Source organism: Chiloscyllium punctatum, chromosome 15, assembly GCF_047496795.1.
Source record: "Chiloscyllium punctatum isolate Juve2018m chromosome 15, sChiPun1.3, whole genome shotgun sequence".
Taxonomy (NCBI): Eukaryota; Metazoa; Chordata; class Chondrichthyes; order Orectolobiformes; family Hemiscylliidae; genus Chiloscyllium; species Chiloscyllium punctatum.
This window is the reverse complement of record NC_092753.1, coordinates 86,358,119-86,381,499: the sequence shown is the minus strand read 5'-3', so window position 1 is coordinate 86,381,499 and position 23,381 is coordinate 86,358,119. Positions and strand designations below refer to the sequence as shown.

At 42.2% G+C, this 23,381-nt stretch overlaps 2 protein-coding genes across 2 annotated transcripts in view; both read right to left on the bottom strand.

Moving 5' to 3' along the window:
* LOC140485872 (uncharacterized) overlaps nucleotides 1–12,242 on the bottom strand; it is a 53,723-nt gene extending 41,481 nt beyond the window's left edge. Inside the window, exons 1-7 of the mRNA XM_072584324.1 lie at nucleotides 12,131–12,242; nucleotides 7,956–8,698; nucleotides 7,255–7,544; nucleotides 6,857–7,044; nucleotides 5,228–6,349; nucleotides 1,439–1,924; nucleotides 443–1,306 (exon numbers count right to left, since the gene is read on the bottom strand). Of these exons, the coding sequence (XP_072440425.1) occupies nucleotides 443–1,306; nucleotides 1,439–1,924; nucleotides 5,228–6,349; nucleotides 6,857–7,044; nucleotides 7,255–7,544; nucleotides 7,956–8,698; nucleotides 12,131–12,242 (3,805 nt within the window). The remainder of the gene's footprint in view (nucleotides 1–442; nucleotides 1,307–1,438; nucleotides 1,925–5,227; nucleotides 6,350–6,856; nucleotides 7,045–7,254; nucleotides 7,545–7,955; nucleotides 8,699–12,130) is intronic.
* Nucleotides 12,243–12,338: 96 nt separating this feature from the next.
* Nucleotides 12,339–23,381, bottom strand: part of LOC140485871 (uncharacterized) — a gene marked incomplete at its 3' end in the record, with an annotated part of 44,023 nt that continues 32,980 nt past the window's right edge. Inside the window, exons 2-13 of the mRNA XM_072584323.1 lie at nucleotides 21,585–21,850; nucleotides 20,007–20,054; nucleotides 18,516–18,659; nucleotides 17,700–17,852; nucleotides 17,395–17,407; nucleotides 17,094–17,191; nucleotides 16,433–16,568; nucleotides 14,448–14,557; nucleotides 13,479–13,673; nucleotides 13,038–13,175; nucleotides 12,601–12,815; nucleotides 12,339–12,570 (exon numbers count right to left, since the gene is read on the bottom strand). Of these exons, the coding sequence (XP_072440424.1) occupies nucleotides 12,339–12,570; nucleotides 12,601–12,815; nucleotides 13,038–13,175; nucleotides 13,479–13,673; nucleotides 14,448–14,557; nucleotides 16,433–16,568; nucleotides 17,094–17,191; nucleotides 17,395–17,407; nucleotides 17,700–17,852; nucleotides 18,516–18,659; nucleotides 20,007–20,054; nucleotides 21,585–21,850 (1,748 nt within the window). The remainder of the gene's footprint in view (nucleotides 12,571–12,600; nucleotides 12,816–13,037; nucleotides 13,176–13,478; nucleotides 13,674–14,447; nucleotides 14,558–16,432; nucleotides 16,569–17,093; nucleotides 17,192–17,394; nucleotides 17,408–17,699; nucleotides 17,853–18,515; nucleotides 18,660–20,006; nucleotides 20,055–21,584; nucleotides 21,851–23,381) is intronic.

Sequence of the window (23,381 nt, the reverse complement as noted above, 5' to 3'; positions counted from 1 at the left end):
GTTGTTGTTTCTGGTGTGGTAGATTCTGTGTTCGTTTCTTGTGTGGTAGATGGTGTTGATGTTTCTGGTGTGGGAGATTGTGTTGTAGTTTCTGGTGTGGTAGATTGTTTTGTTGTTTCTGCTGCGTTAGTTTGTGTTGTAGTTTCTGGTGTGGTAGATCGTGTCGTTGTTTCCGGTGTGGTAGTTTGTGAAGTTGTTTCTGGTGTGGTAGATTGTGTTGTTATTTCTGGTGTGGTAGTTTGTGTTGTTGTTTCTGGTGTGGTAGATTGTGTTGTTGTTTCTGGTGTGGTAGTTTGTGTTGTTGTTTCTGGTGTGTTAGATTGTGTTGTTGTTTCTGGTGTGGTAGATTGTGATATTGTTTCTGGTGTGGTAGATTGTATTGTAGTTGCTGGTGTGGTAGTTTGTGATGTTGTTTCTGGTGTGGTAGATTGTGTTGTTGTGCCTGGTGTGGTAGTTTGTGTTGTAGTTTCTGATGTGGTAGATTGTGTTGTTGTTTCTGGAGTGGTAGATTGTGTTGTTGTTTCTGGTGTTGTAGACTGTGTTGTTGTTTCTGGTGTGGTAGATTGTGTTGTAGTTTCTGGTGTGTTAGAATGTGATATTGTTTCTGGTGTGGCAGTTTGTGATGTTGTGCCTGGTGTGGTAGATTGTATTGTAGTTGCTGGTGTGGTAGTTTGTGATGTTGTTTCTGGTGTGGTAGATTGTGATGTAGATTCTGGTGTGGTAGTTTGTGATGTTGTGCCTGGTGTGGTAGATTGTGTAGTAGTTTCTGGTGTGGTAGATTGTGTTGTAGTTTCTGGTGTGTTAGTTTGTGTTGTTATTTCTGATGTGGTAGCTTGTGTTGTAGTTTCTGGTGTGGTAGATTGTGATGTTGTGCCTGGGGTGGTAGATTGTGTTGTTGTTTCTGGTGTGTTAGTCTGTGTTGTAGTTTCTGGAGTGGTAGATTGTGATGTTGTTTTTGGTGTGGTAGACTGTGTTGTAGTTTCTGGAGTGGTAGATTGTGATGTTGTTTTTGGTGTGGTAGATTGTGTTGTAGTTTCTGGTGTGGTAGATTGTGATGTTGTGCCTGGGGTGGTAGATTGTGTTGTTGTTTCTGGTGTGTTAGTCTGTGTTGTAGTTTCTGGAGTGGTAGATTGTGATGTTGTTTTTGGTGTGGTAGACTGTGTTGTAGTTTCTGGAGTGGTAGATTGTGATGTTGTTTTTGGTGTGGTAGACTGTGTTGTAGTTTCTGGAGTGGTAGTTTGTGATGTTGTTTTTGGTGTGGTAGATTGTGTTGTAGTTTCTGGTGTGGTAGATTGTGATGTTGTTTCTGGTGTGTTAATTTGTGTTGTTGTTTCAGGTGTGGTAGTTTGTGATGTTGTTTCTGGTGTGGTAGATTTTTTTGTAGTTTCTGGTGTGGTAGTTTGTGTTGTTGTTTCTTGTGTGATAGTTTGTGATGTGCCTGGTGTGGTAGTTTGTGTTGTAGTTTCTGGTGTGATAGATTGTGAAGTGGATTCTGGTGTGGTAGATTGTGATGTTGATTCTGGTGTGATAGATTGTGATGTTGTTTCTGGTGTGGTAGTTTGTGATGTAGTTTCTGGTGTGGAAGATTGTAAAGTTTTTTCTGGTGTGGTAGTCTGTGTTGTAGTTTCTGGTGTGGTAGATTGTGAAGTTGTTTTTGGTGTGGTTGATTGTGTTATTGTTTCTTGAGTGGTAGTTTGTGATGTAGTTTCTGGTGGGGCAGTTTGTGTTGTTGTTTCTGGTGTTGTTGTTTGTGATGTTGTGCCGAGTGTGGTAAATTGAGAAGTTGTTTCTGGTGTGGTAAATTGTGTGGACGTGCCTGGTTTGTTAGTTTCTGTTGTAGTTTCTGGTGTGGTAGATTGTGAAGTTGTTTCTGGAGTGGTAGATTGTGTTGTTATTTCTGGTGTGGTAGTTTGTGTTGCAGTTTCTAGTTTAGAAGGTTTTGAAGTGGTTTCTGTTGTGGTAGATTGTGATGTTGTTTCGGGTGTGGTAGTTTGTGATGTTGTTTCAGGTGTGGTAGTTTGTGATGTTGTTTCTGGTGTGGTAGACTGCGTTTTTATTTCTGGTGTGGAGGTTTCTGTTGTAGTTTCTGGTGTGGTAGATTGTAAAATGGTTTCTGCTGTGGTAGATTGTGATGTTGTTTCTGGTGTAGTAGTTTGTGATGTTGTTTCTGGTGTGGTAGATTGTGATGTGGCTTCTGGTGTTGTAGATTGTGCTTTAGATTCTGGTGTGATAGTTTGTGATGTTGCTTCTGGTGTGGTAGATTGTGTTGTTGTTTCTGGTGTCGTAGATTGTGTTGTTGTTTCTGGTGTGGTAGATTGAGTTGTTCTTTCTGGTGTGGTAGTTTGTGATGTTGTTTCTGGTGTGGTAGATTGTGTTGTTGATTCTGGTGTGGTAGTTTGTGATGTTGTGCCTGGCGCAGTAGATTGTGTTGTTGTTTCCGGTGTGGCAGTTTGTGATGTTGTGCCTGGTGTGGTAGATTGTGTTGTTGTTTCTGGTGTGGAAGATTGTGTTGTTGTTCCTCGTATGGTAGGTTGTGTTGTTGTTTCAGGTGTGGTAGTTTGTGATGTTGTTTCTGGTGTGGTAGACTGCGTTGTTATTTCTGGTGTGGAGGTTTCTGTTGTAGTTTCTGGTGTGGTAGATTGTAAAATGGTTTCTGCTGTGGTAGATTGTGATGTTGTTTCTGGTGTAGTAGATTGTGATGTTGTTTCTGGCGTGGTAGATTGTGAAGTGGTTTCTGGTGTGGTAGATTGTGTTGTAGTTTCTGGTGTGGTAGATTGTGTTGTAATTTCTGGTGTGGTAGTTTGTGTTGTAGTTTCTGGCATGGTAGATTGTGAAGTTGTTTCTGGTGTGGTAGTTTGTGATGTGCCTGGTGTGGTAGATTGTGTTGTAGTTTCTGGTGTGGTAGATTGTGATGTTGTTTCCGGTGTGGTAGATTGTGAAGTTGTTTCTGGTGTGGTAGATTGTGTTGTAGTTTCTGGTGTGGTAGATTGTGAAGTGGTTTCTGGTGTGGTAGATTGTGTTGTAGTTTCTGGTGTGGTAGTTTGTGTTGTAGTTTCTGGTGTGGTAGTTTGTGATGTTGTTTCTTGTGTGGTAGTTTGTGATGTGCCTGGTGTGGTAGATTGTGTTGTAGTTTCTGGTGTGGTAGTTTGTGTTGTTATTTCTGGTGTGGTAGTTTGTGTTGTAGTTTCTGGTGTGGTAGTTTGTGATGTTGTTTCTTGTGTGGTAGTTTGTGATGTGCCTGGTGTGGTAGATTGTGTTGTAGTTTCTGGTGTGGTAGTTTGTGTTGTTATTTCTGGTGTGGTAGTTTGTGTTGTAGTTTCTGGAGTGGTAGATTGTAAAATGGTTTCTGCTGTGGTAGATTGTGATGTTGTTTCTGGTGTAGTAGTTTGTGATGTTGTTTCTGGCGTGGTAGATTGTGAAGTGGTTTCTGGTGTGGTAGATTGTGTTGTAGTTTCTGGTGTGGTAGATTGTGATGTTGTTTCCGGTGTGGTAGTTTGTGATGTTGTGCCTGGTGTGGTAGTTTGTGTTGTAGTTTCTGGTGTGGTAGTTAGTGATGTTGTGCCTGGTGTGGTAGTTTGTGTTGTAGTTTCTAGTGTGGTAGTTTGTGATGTTGAGCCTAGTGTGGTGGTTTGTGATGTTTTGCCTGGTGTGGTAGTTTGTGTTGCAGTTTCTGGTGTGGTAGTTTGTGATGTTGTGCCTGGTGTGGTAGATTGTGTTGTAGTTTCTAGTGTGGTAGTTTGTGATGTTGTACCTGGTGTGGTAGATTGAGCTGTTGTTTCTGGTGTGGTAGTTTGTGTTGTAGTTTCTGGAGAGGTAGTTTGTGTTGTTTCTGGTGTGGTAGTTTGTGTTGTAGTTTCTGGCATGGTAGATTGTGAAGTTGTTTCTGGTGTGGTAGATTGTGTTGTAGTTTCTGGTGTGGTAGTTTGTGATGTTGTTTCTTGTGTGGTAGTTTGTGATGTGCCTGGTGTGGTAGATTGTGTTGTAGTTTCTGGTGTGGTAGTTTGTGAGGTTGAGCCTGGTGTGGTAGATTGTACTGTAGTTTCTGGGGAGGTAGTTTGTGATGTTGTTTCTGGTGTGGTTGATTGAGTTGTTGTGCCTGGTGTGGTAGTTTGTGTTGTAGTTTGTGGTGTGCTAGTTTGTGAGGTTGAGCCTGGTGTGGTAGAGCGTATTGTAGTTTCGGGTGTGTTAGTTTGTGATGTTGTGCCTGGTGTGGTAGACTGTGTTGTAGTTTCTGGTGTGGTAGTTTGTGAGGTTGAGCCTGGTGTGGTAGATCGTGTTGTAGGTTCGGGTGTGGTAGTTTGTGATGTTGTGCCTGGTGTGGTAGATTGTGTTGTAGTTTCTGGTGTGGTAGTTTGTGAGGTTGAGCCTGGTGTGGTAGATTGTGCTGTAGTTTCTGGGGAGGTAGTTTGTGATGTTGTTTCTGGTGTGGCTGATTGAGTTGTTGTGCCTGGTGTGGTAGTTTGTGTTGTAGTTTCTGGTGTGGTAGATGGGGTTGTTATTCCTGGTGTAGTAGTTTGTGTAGAAGTTTCTGGTGTGGTAGATTGTGAAGTGGTTTCTGGTGTAGTAGATTGTGTTGAAGTTTCTGATGTGGTAGATTGTGAAGTGGTTTCTGGTGTGGTAGATTGCGTTGTTGTTTCTGGTGTAGTAGTTTCTGTTGTCGTTTCTGGTGTGGTAGATTGTGTTGTTTTTTCTGGCGGGGTTGATTGTGTTCTGGTTTCTGATGTGGTAGTTTGTGTTGTAGTTTCTGGTGTGGTAGATTGTGTTGTTGTTTCTGGTGTGGTAGTTTTTGTTATGGTTTCTGTTGTGGTAGATTGTGTTGTAGTGTCTGATGTGATAGATTGTGTTGTTGTTTCTGGTCTGGTAGATTGTGTTGTAATTTCTGGTGTGGTAGTTTGTGTTGTAGTTTCTGGCATGGTAGATTGTGAAGTTGTTTCTGGTGTGGTAGTTTGTGATGTGCCTGGTGTGGTAGATTGTGTTGTAGTTTCTGGTGTGGTAGATTGTGATGTTGTTTCCGGTGTGGTAGATTGTGAAGTTGTTTCTGGTGTGGTAGATTGTGTTGTAGTTTCTGGTGTGGTAGATTGTGAAGTGGTTTCTGGTGTGGTAGATTGTGTTGTAGTTTCTGGTGTGGTAGTTTGTGTTGTAGTTTCTGGTGTGGTAGTTTGTGATGTTGTTTCTTGTGTGGTAGTTTGTGATGTGCCTGGTGTGGTAGATTGTGTTGTAGTTTCTGGTGTGGTAGTTTGTGTTGTTATTTCTGGTGTGGTAGTTTGTGTTGTAGTTTCTGGTGTGGTAGTTTGTGATGTTGTTTCTTGTGTGGTAGTTTGTGATGTGCCTGGTGTGGTAGATTGTGTTGTAGTTTCTGGTGTGGTAGTTTGTGTTGTTATTTCTGGTGTGGTAGTTTGTGTTGTAGTTTCTGGAGTGGTAGATTGTAAAATGGTTTCTGCTGTGGTAGATTGTGATGTTGTTTCTGGTGTAGTAGTTTGTGATGTTGTTTCTGGCGTGGTAGATTGTGAAGTGGTTTCTGGTGTGGTAGATTGTGTTGTAGTTTCTGGTGTGGTAGATTGTGATGTTGTTTCCGGTGTGGTAGTTTGTGATGTTGTGCCTGGTGTGGTAGTTTGTGTTGTAGTTTCTGGTGTGGTAGTTAGTGATGTTGTGCCTGGTGTGGTAGTTTGTGTTGTAGTTTCTAGTGTGGTAGTTTGTGATGTTGAGCCTAGTGTGGTGGTTTGTGATGTTTTGCCTGGTGTGGTAGTTTGTGTTGCAGTTTCTGGTGTGGTAGTTTGTGATGTTGTGCCTGGTGTGGTAGATTGTGTTGTAGTTTCTAGTGTGGTAGTTTGTGATGTTGTACCTGGTGTGGTAGATTGAGCTGTTGTTTCTGGTGTGGTAGTTTGTGTTGTAGTTTCTGGAGAGGTAGTTTGTGTTGTTTCTGGTGTGGTAGTTTGTGTTGTAGTTTCTGGCATGGTAGATTGTGAAGTTGTTTCTGGTGTGGTAGATTGTGTTGTAGTTTCTGGTGTGGTAGTTTGTGATGTTGTTTCTTGTGTGGTAGTTTGTGATGTGCCTGGTGTGGTAGATTGTGTTGTAGTTTCTGGTGTGGTAGTTTGTGAGGTTGAGCCTGGTGTGGTAGATTGTACTGTAGTTTCTGGGGAGGTAGTTTGTGATGTTGTTTCTGGTGTGGTTGATTGAGTTGTTGTGCCTGGTGTGGTAGTTTGTGTTGTAGTTTGTGGTGTGCTAGTTTGTGAGGTTGAGCCTGGTGTGGTAGAGCGTATTGTAGTTTCGGGTGTGTTAGTTTGTGATGTTGTGCCTGGTGTGGTAGACTGTGTTGTAGTTTCTGGTGTGGTAGTTTGTGAGGTTGAGCCTGGTGTGGTAGATCGTGTTGTAGGTTCGGGTGTGGTAGTTTGTGATGTTGTGCCTGGTGTGGTAGATTGTGTTGTAGTTTCTGGTGTGGTAGTTTGTGAGGTTGAGCCTGGTGTGGTAGATTGTGCTGTAGTTTCTGGGGAGGTAGTTTGTGATGTTGTTTCTGGTGTGGCTGATTGAGTTGTTGTGCCTGGTGTGGTAGTTTGTGTTGTAGTTTCTGGTGTGGTAGATGGGGTTGTTATTCCTGGTGTAGTAGTTTGTGTAGAAGTTTCTGGTGTGGTAGATTGTGAAGTGGTTTCTGGTGTAGTAGATTGTGTTGAAGTTTCTGATGTGGTAGATTGTGAAGTGGTTTCTGGTGTGGTAGATTGCGTTGTTGTTTCTGGTGTAGTAGTTTCTGTTGTCGTTTCTGGTGTGGTAGATTGTGTTGTTTTTTCTGGCGGGGTTGATTGTGTTCTGGTTTCTGATGTGGTAGTTTGTGTTGTAGTTTCTGGTGTGGTAGATTGTGTTGTTGTTTCTGGTGTGGTAGTTTTTGTTATGGTTTCTGTTGTGGTAGATTGTGTTGTAGTGTCTGATGTGATAGATTGTGTTGTTGTTTCTGGTCTGGTAGATTGTGTTGTAGTTTCTGGTGTGGTAGATTGTGTTGTAGTTTTTGGTGTGGTAGTTTGTGTTGTTGTTTCTGGTGTGGTAGTTTGTAATGTTGTACCTGGTGTGGTAGATTGTGTTGTAGTTTCTGGTCTGGTAGTTTGTGATGTTGTTTCTGGTGTGGTAGACTGTGTTATAATTTCTGGTGTGGTAGTTTGTGTTGTTGTTTCTGGTGTGGTAGACTGTGTTGTAGTTTCTGGTGTGGTAGTTTGTGAAGTTGTGCTTGATGTGGTAGTTTCGGTTGTAGTTTCTTGTGTGGTAGATTGTGTTGTAGTTTCTGGTGTGGTAGATTGTGTTGTAGTTTCTGGTGTGGTAGTTTGTGATGTTGTGCCTGGTGTGGTAGACTGTGTTGTAGTTTCTGGTGTGGTAGATTGTGTTGTAGTTTTTGGTGTGGTAGTTTGTGTTGTTGTTTCTGGTGTGGTAGTTTGTAATGTTGTACCTGGTGTGGTAGATTGTGTTGTAGTTTCTGGTCTGGTAGTTTGTGATGTTGTTTCTGGTGTGGTAGACTGTGTTATAATTTCTGGTGTGGTAGTTTGTGTTGTTGTTTCTGGTGTGGTAGTTTGTGTTGTTGTTTCTGGTGTGGTACTTTGTAATGTTGTACCTGGTGTGGTAGATTGTGTTGTAGTTTCTGGTCTGGTAGTTTGTGATGTTGTTTCTGGTGTGGTAGACTGTGTTATAATTTCTGGTGTGGTAGTTTGTGTTGTTGTTTCTGGTGTGGTAGTTTCGGTTGTAGTTTCTTGTGTGGTAGATTGTGATGTTGTTTCTGGTGTGGTAGACTGTGTTGTAGTTTCTGGTGTGGTAGGTTGTGTTGTTGTTTCTGGTGTGGTAGACTGTGTTGTAGTTTCTGGTGTGGTAGTTTGTGAAGTTGTGCTTGATGTGGTAGTTTCGGTTGTAGTTTCTTGTGTGGTAGATTGTGTTGTAGTTTCTGGTGTGGTAGATTGTGATGTTGTTTCTGGTGTGGTAGACTGTGTTGTAGTTTCTGGTGTGGTAGGTTGTGTTGTTGTTTCTGTTGTGGTAGATTGTGATGTTGTTTCTGGTGTGGTAGTTTGTGAAGTTGTGCTTGATGTGGTAGTTTGGGTTGTAGTTTCTTGTGTGGTAGATTGTGTTGTAGTTTCTGGTGTGGTAGATTGTGTTGTAGTTTCTGGTGTGGTAGATTGTGTTGTAGTTTCTGGTGTGGTAGATTGTGATGTTGTTTCTGGTGTTGTAGTTTGTGTTGTAGTTTCTTGTGTGGTAGATCGTGATGTTGTTTCTGGTGTGGTAGTTTGTGAAGTTGTGCTTGATGTGGTAGTTTGGGCTGTAGTTTCTTGTGTGGTCGATTGTGTTGTTGTTTCTGGTGTGGTAGACTGTGTTGTAGTTTCTGGTGTGGTAGTTTGTGTTGTAGTTTCTGGTGTGGTAGTTTGTGAAGTTGTGCTTGATGCGGTAGTTTCGGTTGTAGTTTCTTGTGTGGTAGATTGTGTTGTAGTTTCTGGTGTGGTAGATTGTGTTGTAGTTTCTGGTGTGGTAGATTGTGATGTTGTTTCTGGTGTGGTAGACTGTGTTGTAGTTTCTGGTGTGGTAGGTTGTGTTGTTGTTTCTGTTGTGGTAGATTGTGATGTTGTTTCTGGTGTGGTAGTTTGTGAAGTTGTGCTTGATGTGGTAGTTTGGGTTGTAGTTTCTTGTGTGGTAGATTGTGTTGTAGTTTCTGGTGTGGTAGATTGTGTTGTAGTTTCTGGTGTGGTAGATTGTGTTGTAGTTTCTGGTGTGGTAGATTGTGATGTTGTTTCTGGTGTTGTAGTTTGTGTTGTAGTTTCTTGTGTGGTAGATCGTGATGTTGTTTCTGGTGTGGTAGTTTGTGAAGTTGTGCTTGATGTGGTAGTTTGGGTTGTAGTTTCTTGTGTGGTCGATTGTGTTGTTGTTTCTGGTGTGGTAGACTGTGTTGTAGTTTCTGGTGTGGTAGTTTGTGTTGTAGTTTCTGGTGTGGTAGATTGTGCTGTTGTTTCTGGTGTGGAAGTTTGTGATGTTGTGCCTGGTTTGGTAGATTGTGATGTTGTGCTTGGTGTGGTAGATTGTGTTGTTGTTTCTGGTGTGGTAGTTTGTGTTGTTGTTTCTGGTGTGGTAGACTGTGTTGTAATTTCTGGTGTGGTAGATTGTGTTGTTGTTTCTGGTGTGGTAGATTGTGTTGTTGTTTCTGGTGTGGTAGATTGTGTTGTTGTTTCTGGTGTGGTAGATTGTGTTGTTGTTTCGGGTGTGGTAGTTTGTGTTGTAGTTTCTGGTATGGTAGTTTGTGTTGTTGTTATGCCTGGTGTGGTAGTTTGTGATGTTGTTTCTGGTGTGGTAGTTTGTGATGTTGTGCCTGGTGTGGTAGACTGTGTTGTAATTTCTGGTGTGGTAGTTTGTGTTGTTGTTTCTGGAGTGGTAGTTTGTGTTGTTGCTTCTGGTGTGGTAGACTGTGTTGTAATTTCTGGTGTGGTAGATTGCGTTGTTGTTTCTGGTGTGGTAGATTGTGTTGTTGTTTCGGGTGTGGTAGTTTGTGTTGTAGTTTCTGGTGTGGTAGTTTGTGTTGTTGTGCCTGTTGTGGTAATTTGTGATGTTGTTTCTGGTGTGGTAGACTGTGTTGTAATTTCTGGTGTGGTAGATTGCGTTGTTGTTTCTGGTGTGGTAGATTGTGTTGTTGTTTCGGGTGTGGTAGTTTGTGTTGTAGTTTCTGGTGTGGTAGTTTGTGTTGTTGTGCCTGTTGTGGTAATTTGTGATGTTGTTTCTGGTGTGGTAGTTTGTGATGTTGTGCCTGGTGTGGTAGACTGTGTTGTAGTTTCTGGTGTGGTAGTTTGTGTTGTAGTTTCTGGTGTGGTAGTTTGTGTTGTTGTGCCTGTTGTGGTAATTTGTGATGTTGTTTCTGGTGTGGTAGTTTGTGTTGTTGTTTCTGGTGTGGTAGACAGTGTTGTAATTTCTGGTGTGGTAGATTGTGTTGTTGTTTCTGGTGTGGTAGATTGTGTTGTTATTTCGGGTGTGGTAGATTGTGTTGTAGATTCTGGTGTGGTAGTTTGTGTTGTAGTTTCTGGTGTGGTAGATTGTGTTGTTGTTTCGGGTGTGATAGATTGTGTTGTTGTTTCAGGTGTGGTAGTTTGTGTTGTAGTTTCTGGTGTGGTCGACTGTGTTGTTGTTTCTGGGGTGGTAGATTGTGTTTTTGTTTCTGGTGTGGTAGTTTGTGTTGTTGTTTCTGGTGTGGTAGTTTGTGTTGTTGTTTCTGGTGTGGTCGACTGTGTTGTTGTTTCTGGGGTGGTAGATTGTGTTTTTGTTTCTGGTGTGGTAGTTTGTGTTGTAGTTTCTGGTGTGGTAGTTTGTGTTGTAGTTTCTGGAGTGGTAGTTTGTGTTGTTGTGCCTGGTGTGGTAGGTTGTGATGTTGTTTCTGGTGTGGTAGTTTGTGTTGTTGTTTCTGGTGTGGTAGACTGTGTTGTAATTTCTGGTGTGGTAGATTGTGTTGTTGTTTCTGGTGTGGTAGATTGTGTTGTTGTTTCTGGTGTGGTAGATTGTGTTGTTGTTTCGGGTGTGGTAGTTTGTGTTGTAGTTTCTGGTGTGGTAGTTTGTGTTGTAGTTTCTGGTGTGGTAGTTTGTGTTGTTGTTTCAGGTGTGGTAGTTTGTGTTGTAGTTTCTGGTGTGGTAGTTTGTGTTGTTGTGCCTGGTGTGGTAGTTTGTGATGTTGTTTCTGGTGTGGTAGTTTGTGATGTTGTGCCTGGTGTGGTAGACTGTGTTGTAGTTTCTGGTGTGGTAGATTGTGTTGTTGTTCCTGGTGTGGTAGTTTGTGAAGTGGTTTCTTGTGTGGTAGATTGTGATGTTGTTTCTTGTGTGGTAGTTTGTGAAGTTGTGCCTGGTGTGGTAGTTTGTGTTGTAGTTTCTGGTGTGGTAGTTTGTGTTGTTGTGCCTGGTGTGGTAGTTTGTGATGTTGTTTCTGGTGTGGTAGTTTGTGATGTTGTGCCTGGTGTGGTAGACTGTGTTGTAGTTTCTGGTGTGGTAGATTGTGTTGTTGTTCCTGGTGTGGTAGTTTGTGTTGTAGTTTCTGGTGTGGTAGATTGTGTTGTTGTTTCGGGTGTGGTAGTTTGTGTTGTTGTTTCAGGTGTGGTAGTTTGTGTTGTAGTTTCTGGTGTGGTAGTTTGTGTTGTTGTGCCTGGTGTGGTAGTTTGTGATGTTGTTTCTGGTGTGGTAGTTTGTGATGTTGTGCCTGGTGTGGTAGACTGTGTTGTAGTTTCTGGTGTGGTAGATTGTGTTGTTGTTCCTGGTGTGGTAGTTTGTGTTGTAGTTTCTGGTGTGGTAGTTTGTGATGTTGTTTCTTGTGTGGTAGTTTGTGTTGTTGTGCCTGGTGTGGTAGTTTGTGATGTTGTTTCTGGTGTGGTAGTTTGTGATGTTGTGCCTGGTGTGGTAGACTGTGTTGTAGTTTCTGGTGTGGTAGTTTGTGTTGTAGTTTCTGGCATGGTAGATTGTGAAGTTGTTTCTGGTGTGGTAGATTGTGTTGTAGTTTCTGGTGTGGTAGTTTGTGTTGTAGTTTCTGGCATGGTAGATTGTGTTGTAGTTTCTGGTGTGGTAGTTTGTGTTGTTATTTCTGGTGTGGTAGTTTGTGTTGTAGTTTCTGGAGTGGTAGATTGTAAAATGGTTTCTGCTGTGGTAGATTGTGATGTTGTTTCTGGTGTAGTAGTTTGTGATGTTGTTTCTGGTGTGGTAGATTGTGAAGTGGTTTCTGGTGTGGTAGATTGTGTTGTAGTTTCTGGTGTAGTAGTTTGTGATGTTGTTTCTGGCGTGGTAGATTGTGAAGTGGTTTCTGGTGTGGTAGATTGTGTTTTAGTTTCTGGTGTGGTAGATTGTGTTGTAATTTCTGGTGTGGTAGATTGTGATGTTGTTTCCGGTGTGGTAGTTTGTGATGTTGTGCCTGGTGTGGTAGTTTGTGTTGTAGTTTCTGGTGTGGTAGTTAGTGATGTTGTGCCTGGTGTGGTAGTTTGTGTTGTAGTTTCTAGTGTGGTAGTTTGTGATGTTGAGCCTTGTGTGGTGGTTTGTGATGTTTTGCCTGGTGTGGTAGATTGTGTTGTAGTTTCTGGTGTGGTAGTTTGTGATGTTGTGCCTGGTGTGGTAGATTGTGTTGTAGTTTCTAGTGTGGTAGTTTGTGATGTTGTACCTGGTGTGGTAGATTGAGCTGTTGTTTCTGGTGTGATAGTTTGTGTTGTAGTTTCTGGAGAGGTAGTTTGTGTTGTTTCTGGTGTGGTAGTTTTTGTTGTAGTTTCTGGCATGGTAGATTGTGAAGTTGTTTCTGGTGTGGTAGATTGTGTTGTAGTTTCTGGTGTGGTAGATTGTGAAGTTGTTTCTGGTGTGGTAGATTGTGTTGTAGTTTCTGGTGTGGTAGTTTGTGTTGTAGTTTCTGGTGTGGTAGTTTGTGTTGTTGTTTCAGGTGTGGTAGTTTGTGTTGTAGTTTCTGGTGTGGTAGTTTGTGTTGTTGTGCCTGGTGTGGTAGTTTGTGATGTTGTTTCTGGTGTGGTAGTTTGTGATGTTGTGCCTGGTGTGGTAGACTGTGTTGTAGTTTCTGGTGTGGTAGATTGTGTTGTTGTTCCTGGTGTTGTAGTTTGTGAAGTGGTTTCTTGTGTGGTAGATTGTGATGTTGTTTCTTGTGTGGTAGTTTGTGAAGTTGTGCCTGGTGTGGTAGTTTGTGTTGTAGTTTCTGGTGTGGTAGTTTGTGTTGTTGTGCCTGGTGTGGTAGTTTGTGATGTTGTTTCTGGTGTGGTAGTTTGTGATGTTGTGCCTGGTGTGGTAGACTGTGTTGTAGTTTCTGGTGTGGTAGATTGTGTTGTTGTTCCTGGTGTGGTAGTTTGTGTTGTAGTTTCTGGTGTGGTAGATTGTGTTGTTGTTTCGGGTGTGGTAGTTTGTGTTGTTGTTTCAGGTGTGGTAGTTTGTGTTGTAGTTTCTGGTGTGGTAGTTTGTGTTGTTGTGCCTGGTGTGGTAGTTTGTGATGTTGTTTCTGGTGTGGTAGTTTGTGATGTTGTGCCTGGTGTGGTAGACTGTGTTGTAGTTTCTGGTGTGGTAGTTTGTGTTGTTGTTTCAGGTGTGGTAGTTTGTGTTGTAGTTTCTGGTGTGGTAGTTTGTGTTGTTGTGCCTGGTGTGGTAGTTTGTGATGTTGTTTCTGGTGTGGTAGTTTGTGATGTTGTGCCTGGTGTGGTAGACTGTGTTGTAGTTTCTGGTGTGGTAGATTGTGTTGTTGTTCCTGGTGTTGTAGTTTGTGAAGTGGTTTCTTGTGTGGTAGATTGTGATGTTGTTTCTTGTGTGGTAGTTTGTGAAGTTGTGCCTGGTGTGGTAGTTTGTGTTGTAGTTTCTGGTGTGGTAGTTTGTGTTGTTGTGCCTGGTGTGGTAGTTTGTGATGTTGTTTCTGGTGTGGTAGTTTGTGATGTTGTGCCTGGTGTGGTAGACTGTGTTGTAGTTTCTGGTGTGGTAGATTGTGTTGTTGTTCCTGGTGTGGTAGTTTGTGTTGTAGTTTCTGGTGTGGTAGATTGTGTTGTTGTTTCGGGTGTGGTAGTTTGTGTTGTTGTTTCAGGTGTGGTAGTTTGTGTTGTAGTTTCTGGTGTGGTAGTTTGTGTTGTTGTGCCTGGTGTGGTAGTTTGTGATGTTGTTTCTGGTGTGGTAGTTTGTGATGTTGTGCCTGGTGTGGTAGACTGTGTTGTAGTTTCTGGTGTGGTAGTTTGTGTTGTTGTTTCAGGTGTGGTAGTTTGTGTTGTAGTTTCTGGTGTGGTAGTTTGTGTTGTTGTGCCTGGTGTGGTAGTTTGTGATGTTGTTTCTGGTGTGGTAGTTTGTGATGTTGTGCCTGGTGTGGTAGACTGTGTTGTAGTTTCTGGTGTGGTAGATTGTGTTGTTGTTCCTGGTGTTGTAGTTTGTGAAGTGGTTTCTTGTGTGGTAGATTGTGATGTTGTTTCTTGTGTGGTAGTTTGTGAAGTTGTGCCTGGTGTGGTAGTTTGTGTTGTAGTTTCTGGTGTGGTAGTTTGTGTTGTTGTGCCTGGTGTGGTAGTTTGTGATGTTGTTTCTGGTGTGGTAGTTTGTGATGTTGTGCCTGGTGTGGTAGACTGTGTTGTAGTTTCTGGTGTGGTAGATTGTGTTGTTGTTCCTGGTGTGGTAGTTTGTGTTGTAGTTTCTGGTGTGGTAGATTGTGTTGTTGTTTCGGGTGTGGTAGTTTGTGTTGTTGTTTCAGGTGTGGTAGTTTGTGTTGTAGTTTCTGGTGTGGTAGTTTGTGTTGTTGTGCCTGGTGTGGTAGTTTGTGATGTTGTTTCTGGTGTGGTAGTTTGTGATGTTGTGCCTGGTGTGGTAGACTGTGTTGTAGTTTCTGGTGTGGTAGATTGTGTTGTTGTTCCTGGTGTGGTAGTTTGTGTTGTAGTTTCTGGTGTGGTAGTTTGTGATGTTGTTTCTTGTGTGGTAGTTTGTGTTGTTGTGCCTGGTGTGGTAGTTTGTGATGTTGTTTCTGGTGTGGTAGTTTGTGATGTTGTGCCTGGTGTGGTAGACTGTGTTGTAGTTTCTGGTGTGGTAGTTTGTGTTGTAGTTTCTGGCATGGTAGATTGTGAAGTTGTTTCTGGTGTGGTAGATTGTGTTGTAGTTTCTGGTGTGGTAGTTTGTGTTGTAGTTTCTGGCATGGTAGATTGTGTTGTAGTTTCTGGTGTGGTAGTTTGTGTTGTTATTTCTGGTGTGGTAGTTTGTGTTGTAGTTTCTGGAGTGGTAGATTGTAAAATGGTTTCTGCTGTGGTAGATTGTGATGTTGTTTCTGGTGTAGTAGTTTGTGATGTTGTTTCTGGTGTGGTAGATTGTGAAGTGGTTTCTGGTGTGGTAGATTGTGTTGTAGTTTCTGGTGTAGTAGTTTGTGATGTTGTTTCTGGCGTGGTAGATTGTGAAGTAATTTCTGGTGTGGTAGATTGTGATGTTGTTTCCGGTGTGGTAGTTTGTGATGTTGTGCCTGGTGTGGTAGTTTGTGTTGTAGTTTCTGGTGTGTTAGTTAGTGATGTTGTGCCTGGTGTGGTAGTTTGTGTTGTAGTTTCTAGTGTGGTAGTTTGTGATGTTGAGCCTTGTGTGGTGGTTTGTGATGTTTTGCCTGGTGTGGTAGATTGTGTTGTAGTTTCTGGTGTGGTAGTTTGTGATGTTGTGCCTGGTGTGGTAGATTGTGTTGTAGTTTCTAGTGTGGTAGTTTGTGATGTTGTACCTGGTGTGGTAGATTGAGCTGTTGTTTCTGGTGTGGTAGTTTGTGTTGTAGTTTCTGGAGAGGTAGTTTGTGTTGTTTCTGGTGTGGTAGTTTTTGTTGTAGTTTCTGGCATGGTAGATTGTGAAGTTGTTTCTGGTGTGGTAGATTGTGTTGTAGTTTCTGGTGTGGTAGATTGTGAAGTTGTTTCTGGTGTGGTAGATTGTGTTGTAGTTTCTGGTGTGGTAGTTTGTGATGTTGTTTCTTGTGTGGTAGTTTGTGATGTGCCTGGTGTGGTAGTTTGTGTTGTTGTTTCTGGTGTGGTAGTTTGTGTTGTTATTTCTGGTGTGGTAGTTTGTGTTGTAGTTTCTGGAGTGGTAGATTGTGAATTCGTTTCTGGTGTGGTAGATTGTGATGTTGTTTCTGGTGTGGTAGTTTGTGATGTTGTGCCTGGTGTGGTAGTTTGTGTTGTAGTTTCTGGTGTGGTAGTTTGTGAGGTTGAGCCTGGTGTGGTAGATCGTGTTGTAGTTTCGGGTGTGGTAGTTTGTGATGTTGTGCCTGGTGTGGTAGATTGTGTTGTTGTTACTGGTGTGGTCGCTTGTCTTGTAGCTTCTGGTGTGGTAGATTGTGTTGTAGTTTCTGGTGTGGTAGATTGTGTAGTAGTTTCTGTTGTGGTAGATTGTGTTGTTGTTTCTGGTGTGGTAGTTTGTGATGTTGTTTCTTGTGTGGTAGTTTGTGAAGTTGTGCCTGGTGTGGTAGATTGTGTTGTTGTTCCTGGTGTGGTAGTTTGTGTTGTAGTTTCTGGTGTGGTAGATTGTGATGTTGTTTCTTGTGTGGTAGTTTGTGAAGTTGTGCCTGGTGTGGTAGTTTGTGTTGTAGTTTCTGGTGTGGTAGTTTGTGTTGTTGTGCCTGGTGTGGTAGTTTGTGATGTTGTTTCTGGTGTGGTAGTTTGTGATGTTGTGCCTGGTGTGGTAGTTTGTGTTGTAGTTTCTGGTGTGGTAGATTGTGTTGTAGTTTCTGGTGTGGTAGTTTGTGATGTTGTACCTGGTGTGGTAGATTGAGCTGTTGTTTCTGGTGTGGTAGTTTGTGTTGTAGTTTCTGGAGAGGTAGTTTGTGTTGTTTCTGGTGTGGTAGTTTGTGTTGTAGTTTCTGGCATGGTAGATTGTGAAGTTGTTTCTGGTGTGATAGATTGTGTTGTAGTTTCTGGTGTGGTAGTTTGTGATGTTGTTTCTTGTGTGGTAGTTTGTGATGTGCCTGGTGTGGTAGATTGTGTTGTAGTTTCTGGTGTGGTAGTTTGTGTTGTTATTTCTGGTGTGGTAGTATGTGTTGTAGTTTCTGGAGTGGTAGATTGTAAAATGGTTTCTGCTGTGGTAGATTGTGATGTTGTTTCTGGTGTAGTAGTTTGTGATGTTGTTTCTGGCGTGGTAGATTGTGATGTTGTTTCCGGTGTGATAGTTAGTGATGTTGTGCCTGGTGTGGTAGATTGTGTTGTAGTTTCTAGTGTGGTAGTTTGTGATGCTAAGCCTAGTGTGGTAGTTTGTGTTGTAGTTTCTGGTCTGGTAGATTGTGTTGTAGTTTCTGGTGTTGTCGATTGTGTTGTAGTTTCTGGTGTGGTAGTTTTTGATGTTGTGCCTGGGGTGGTAGATTGTGTTGTAGTTTCTGGTGCGGTAGATTGTGTTGTTGTGCCTGGTGTGGTAGTTTGTGCTGTCGTTTCTGGTGTGGTAGTTTGTGAAGTGGTTTCTGGTGTATTAATTTGTGTTGTAGTTTCTGGTGTGGTAGTTTGTGTTGTTGTGCCTGGTGTGGTAGTTTGTGATGTTGTTTCTGGTGTGGTAGTTTGTGATGTTGTGCCTGGTGTGGTAGACTGTGTTGTAGTTTCTGGTGTGGTAGTTTGTGTTGTTGTTTCTGGTGTGGTAGACTGTGTTGTAATTTCTGGTGTGGTAGATTGTGTTGTTGTTTCTGGTGTGGTAGATTGTGTTGTTGTTTCTGGTGTGGTAGATTGTGTTGTTGTTTTGGGTGTGGTTGTTTGTGTTGTAGTTTCTGGTGTGGTAGTTTGTGTTGTTGTGCCTGGTGTGGTAGTTTGTGATGTTGTTTCTGGTGTGGTAGTTTGTGATGTTGTGCCTGGTGTGGTAGACTGTGTTGTAGTTTCTGGTGTGGTAGATTGTGTTGTAGTTTCTGGTGTGGTAGTTTGTGTTGTAGTTTCTGGTGTTGTAGATTGTGTTGTTGTTTCGGATGTGGTAGACTGTGTTGTAGTTTCTGGTGTGGTAGATTGTGTTGTAGTTTCTGGTGTGGTAGATTTTGTTGTTGTTTCAGGTGTGGTAGTTTGTGTTTTCGTTTCTGGTGTGGTAGTTTGTGTTGTTGTTTCAGGTGTGGTAGTTTGTGTTGTAGTTTCTGGTGTGGTAGTTTGTGTTGTAGTTTCTGGTGTGGTAGATTGTGTTGTTGTTTCGGGTGTGGTAGACTGTGTTGTAGTTTCTGGTGTGGTAGATTGTGTTGTAGTTTCTGGTGTGGTAGATTGTGTTGTTGTTTCAGGTGTGGTAGATTGTGTTGTTGTTTCTGGAGTGGTAGTTTGTGTTGTAGTTTCTGGTGTGGTAGATTGTGACGTTGTTTCTTGTGTGGTAGTTTGTGAAGTTGTGCCTTGTGTGGTAGTTTGTGTTGCAGTTTCTGGTGTGGTAGATTGTGTTGTTGTTTCTGTTGTGGTAGACTGTGTTGTAGTTTCTGGTGTGGTAGATTGTGTTGTTGTTTTTGGTGTGGTAGTTTGTGTTGTTGTTTCTGGTGTGGTAGTTTGTGATGTTGTACCTGGTGTGGTAGATTGTGTTGTAGTTTCTGGTCTGGTAGTTTGTGATGTTGTGCCTGGTGTGGTAGATTGTGTTGTAGGTTCTGGTGTGGTAGTTTGTGAAGATGTTTCTGGTGTGGTAGACTGTGTTGTAGTTTCTGGTGTGGTAGATTGTGTTGTAGTTTCTGGTCTGGTAGATTGTGTTGTAGTTTCTGGTGTTGTCAATTGTGTTGTAGTTTCTGGTGTGGTAGTTTTTGATGTTGTGCCTGGGGTGGTTGATTGTGTTGTAGTTTCTGTTGTGGTAGATTGTGTTGTTTTTTCTGGTGTGGTCGTTTGTGTTGTTGTTTCTTGTGTGGTAGTTTGTGAAGTTGTGCCTGGTGTGGTAGTTTGTGTTGTAGTTTCTGGTCTGGTAGATTGTGTTGTAGTTTCTGGTGTTGTCGATTGTGTTGTAGTTTCTGGTGTGGTAGTTTTTGATGTTGTGCCTGGGGTGGTTGATTGTGTTGTAGTTTCTGTTGTGGTAGATTGTGTTGTCTTTTCTGGTGTGGTAGTTTGTGTTGTAGTTTCTGGCGTGGTAGTTTGTGTTGTTGTGCCTGGTGTGGTAGGTTGTGATGTTGTTTCTGGTGTGGTAGTTTGTGATGTTGTGCCTGGTGTGGTAGACTGTGTTGTAGTTTCTGGTGTGGTAGATTGTGTTGTTGTTCCTGGTGTGGTAGTTTGTGTTGTAGTTTCTGGTGTGGTAGATTGTGTTGTTGTTTCGGGTGTGGTAGTTTGTGTTGTTGTTTCAGGTGTGGTAGTTTGTGTTCTAGTTTCTGGTGTGGTAGTTTGTGTTGTTGTGCCTGGTGTGGTAGTTTGTGATGTTGTTTCTGGTGTGGTAGTTTGTGATGTTGTGCCTGGTGTGGTAGACTGTGTTGTAGTTTCTGGTGTGGTAGATTGTGATGTTGTTTCTTGTGTGGTAGTTTGTGAAGTTGTGCCTGGTGTGGTAGTTTGTGTTGTAGTTTCTGGTGTGGTAGTTTGTGTTGTTGTGCCTGGTGTGGTAGTTTGTGATGTTGTTTCTGGTGTGGTAGTTTGTGATGTTGTGCCTGGTGTGGTAGACTGTGTTATAGTTTCTGGTGTGGTAGATTGTGTTGTTGTTCCTGGTGTGGTAGTTTGTGTTGTAGTTTCTAGTGTGGTAGTTTGTGATGTTGTACCTGGTGTGGTAGATTGAGCTGTTGTTTCTGGTGTGGTAGTTTGTGTTGTAGTTTCTGGTGTGGTAGATTGTGTTGTTGTTCCTGGTGTGGTAGATTGTTTTGTAGTTTCTGGCGTGGTAGTTTGTGATGTTGTACCTGGTGTGGTAGATTGAGCTGTTGTTTCTGGTGTGGTAGTTTGTGTTGTAGTTTCTGGAGAGGTAGTTTGTGTTGTTTCTGGTGTGGTAGTTTGTGTTGTAGTTTCTGGCATGGTAGATTGTGAAGTTGTTTCTGGTGTGGTAGATTGTGTTGTAGTTTCTGGTGTGGTAGTTTGTGATGTTGTTTCTTGTGTGGTAGATTGTGATGTGCCTGGTGTGGTAGATTGTGTTGTAGTTTCTGGTGTGGTAGTTTGTGTTGTTATTTCTGGTGTGGTAGTTTGTGTTGTAGTTTCTGGAGTGGTAGATTGTAAAATGGTTTCTGCTGTGGTAGATTGTGATGTTGTTTCTGGTGTAGTAGTTTGTGATGTTGTTTCTGGCGTGGTAGATTGTGATGTTGTTTCCGGTGTGGTAGTTAGTGATGTTGTGCCTGGTGTGGTAGTTTGTGTTGTAGTTTCTAGTGTGGTAGTTTGTGATGTTGAGCCTAGTGTGGTAGTTTGTGTTGTAGTTTCTGGTCTGGTAGATTGTGTTGTAGTATCTGGTGTTGTCGATTGTGTTGTAGTTTCTGGTGTGGTAGTTTTTGATGTTGTGCCTGGGGTGGTAGATTGTGTTGTAGTTTCTGGTGCGGTAGATTGTGTTGTTGTGCCTGGTGTGGTAGTTTGTGCTGTCGTTTCTGGTGTGGTAGTTTGTGAAGTGGTTTCTGGTGTATTAATTTGTGTTGTAGTTTCTGGTGTGGTAGTTTGTGTTGTTGTGCCTGGTGTGGTAGTTTGTGATGTTATTTCTGGTGTGGTAGTTTGTGATGTTGTGCCTGGTGTGGTAGACTGTGTTGTAGTTTCTGGTGTGGTAGTTTGTGTTGTTGTTTCTGGTGTGGTAGACTGTGTTGTAATTTCTGGTGTGGTAGATTGTGTTGTTGTTTCTGGTGTGGTCGATTGTGTTGTTGTTTCTGTTGTGGTAGATTGTGTTGTTGTTTTGGGTGTGGTTGTTTGTGTTGTAGTTTCTGGTGTGGTAGTTTGTGTTGTTGTGCCTGGTGTGGTAGTTTGTGATGTTGTTTCTGGTGTGGTAGTTTGTGATGTTGTGCCTGGTGTGGTAGACTGTGTTGTAGTTTCTGGTGTGGTAGATTGTGTTGTAGTTTCTGGTGTGGTAGTTTGTGTTGTAGTTTCTGGTGTGGTAGATTGTGTTGTTGTTTCGGATGTGGTAGACTGTGTTGTAGTTTCTGGTGTGGTAGATTGTGTTGTTGTTTCAGGTGTGGTAGTTTCTGTTTTCGTTTCTGATGTGGTAGTTTGTGTTGTTGTTTCAGGTGTGGTAGTTTGTGTTGTAGTTTCTGGTGTGGTAGTTTGTGTTGTAGTTTCTGGTGTGGTAGATTGTGTTGTTGTTTCGGGTGTGGTAGACTGTGTTGTAGTTTCTGGTGTGGTAGACTGTGTTCTAGTTTCTGGTGTGGTAGATTGTGTTGTTGTTTCGGGTGTGGTAGTTTGTGTTGTTGTTTCAGGTGTGGTAGTTTGTGTTGTAGTTTCTGGTGTGGTAAATTTTGATGTTGTGCCTGGTGTGGTAGACTGTGTTGTAGTTTCTGGTGTGGTAGATTGTGTTGTTGTTCCTGGTGTGGTAGTTTGTGTTGTAGTTTCTGGTGTGGTAGATTGTGATGTTGTTTCTTGTGTGGTAGTTTGTGAAGTTGTGCCTGGTGTGGTAGTTTGTGTTGTAGTTTCTGGTGTGGTAGTTTGTGTTGTTGTGCCTGGTGTGGTAGTTTGTGATGTTGTTTCTGGTGTGGTAGTTTGTGATGTTGTGCCTGGTGTGGTAGACTGTGTTGTAGTTTCTGGTGTGGTAGATTGTGTTGTTGTTCCTGGTGTGGTAGTTTGTGTTGTAGTTTCTGGTGTGGTAGTTTGTGATGTTGTACCTGGTGTGGTAGATTGAGCTGTTGTTTCTGGTGTGGTAGTTTGTGTTGTAGTTTCTGGTGTGGTAGATTGTGTTGTTGTTCCTGGTGTGGTAGATTGTGTTGTAGTTTCTGGTGTGGTAGTTTGTGATGTTGTACCTGGTGTGGTAGATTGAGCTGTTGTTTCTGGTGTGGTAGTTTGTGTTGTAGTTTCTGGAGAGGTAGTTTGTGTTGTTTCTGGTGTGGTAGTTTGTGTTGTAGTTTCTGGCATGGTAGATTGTGAAGTTGTTTCTGGTGTGGTAGATTGTGTTGTAGTTTCTGGTGTGGTAGTTTGTGATGTTGTTTCTTGTGTGGTAGTTTGTGATGTGCCTGGTGTGGTAGATTGTGTTGTAGTTTCTGGTGTGGTAGTTTGTTTTGTTATTTCTGGTGTGGTAGTTTGTGTTGTAGTTTCTGGAGTGGTAGATTGTAAAATGGTTTCTGCTGTGGTAGATTGTGATGTTGTTTCTGGTGTAGTAGTTTGTGATGTTGTTTCTGGCGTGGTAGATTGTGATGTTGTTTCCGGTGTGGTAGTTAGTGATGTTGTGCCTGGTGTGGTAGTTTGTGTTGTAGTTTCTAGTGTGGTAGTTTGTGATGTTGAGCCTAGTGTGGTAGTTTGTGTTGTAGTTTCTGGTCTGGTAGATTGTGTTGTAGTTTCTGGTGTTGTCGATTGTGTTGTAGTTTCTGGTGTGGTAGTTTTTGATGTTGTGCCTGGGGTGGTAGATTGTGTTGTAGTTTCTGGTGTGGTAGATTGTGTTGTTGTGCCTGGTGTGGTAGTTTGTGCTGTCGTTTCTGGTGTGGTAGTTTGTGAAGTGGTTTCTGGTGTATTAATTTGTGTTGTAGTTTCTGGTGTGGTAGTTTGTGTTGTTGTGCCTGGTGTGGTAGTTTGTGATGTTGTTTCTGGCGTGGTAGTTTGTGATGTTGTGCCTGGTGTGGTAGTTTGTGATGTTGTTCCTGGTGTGGTAGAGTGTGTTGTAGTTTCTGGTGTGGTAGATTGTGTTGTAGTTTCTGGTGTGGCAGTTTGTGTTGTAGTTTCTGGTGTGGTAGATTGTGTTGTTGTTTCGGATGTGGTAGACTGTGTTGTAGTTTCTGGTGTGGTAGATTGTGTTGTTGTTTCAGGTGTGGTAGTTTGTGTTTTCGTTTCTGGTGTGGTAGTTTGTGTTGTTGTTTCAGGTGTGGTAGTTTGTGTTGTAGTTTCTGGTGTGGTAGTTTGTGTTGTAGTTTCTGGTGTGGTAGATTGTGTTGTTGTTTCGGGTGTGGTAGACTGTGTTGTAGTTTCTGGTGTGGTAGATTGTGTTGTAGTTTCTGGTGTGTTAGATTGTGTTGTTGTTTCAGGTGTGGTAGTTTGTGATGTTGTTTCTGGTGTGGTAGTTTGTGATGTTGTGCCTGGTGTGGTAGACTGTGTTGTAGTTTCTGGTATGGTAGATTGTGTTGTTGTTTCTGGTGTGGTAGTTTGTGTTGTAGTTTCTGGTGTGGTAGATTGTGACGTTGTTTCTTGTGTGGTAGTTTGTGAAGTTGTGCCTTGTGTGGTAGTTTGTGTTGCAGTTTCTGGTGTGGTAGATTGTGTTGTTGTTTCTGTTGTGGTAGACTGTGTTGTAGTTTCTGGTGTGGTAGATTGTGTTGTTGTTTTTGGTGTGGTAGTTTGTGTTGTTGTTTCTGGTGTGGTAGTTTGTGATGTTGTACCTGGTGTGGTAGATTGTGTTGTAGTTTCTGGTCTGGTAGTTTGTGATGTTGTGCCTGGTGTGGTAGATTGTGTTGTAGTTTCTGGTGTGGTAGTTTGTGAAGTTGTTTCTGGTGTGGTAGACTGTGTTGTATTTTCTGGTGTGGTAGATTGTGTTGCTGTTTCGGGTGTGGTAGTTTGTGTTGTTGTTTCTGGTGTGGTAGTTTGTGATGTTGTTTCTGGTGTGGTAGTTTGTGTTGTAGTTTCTGGTGTTGTAGATTGTGTTTTAGTTTCTGGTGTGGTAGTTTTTGATGTTGTGCCTGGGGTGGTCGATTGTGTTGTAGTTTCTGGAGTGGTAGATTGTGTTGTTGTGCCTGGTGTGGTAGTTTGTGCTGTCGTTTCTGGTGTGGTAGTTTGTGAAGTGGTTTCTGGTGTATTAAATTGTGTTGTTGTTTCTGGTGTGGTAGATTGTGTTGTTTCTGGTGTGGTAGTTGGTGATGTTGTTTGTGGTGTGGTAGATTGTGTTGATGTTTCCATTGTTGGTGCCTCTGATGTAGTTTCTGATATATTAGTTGCTGTTGA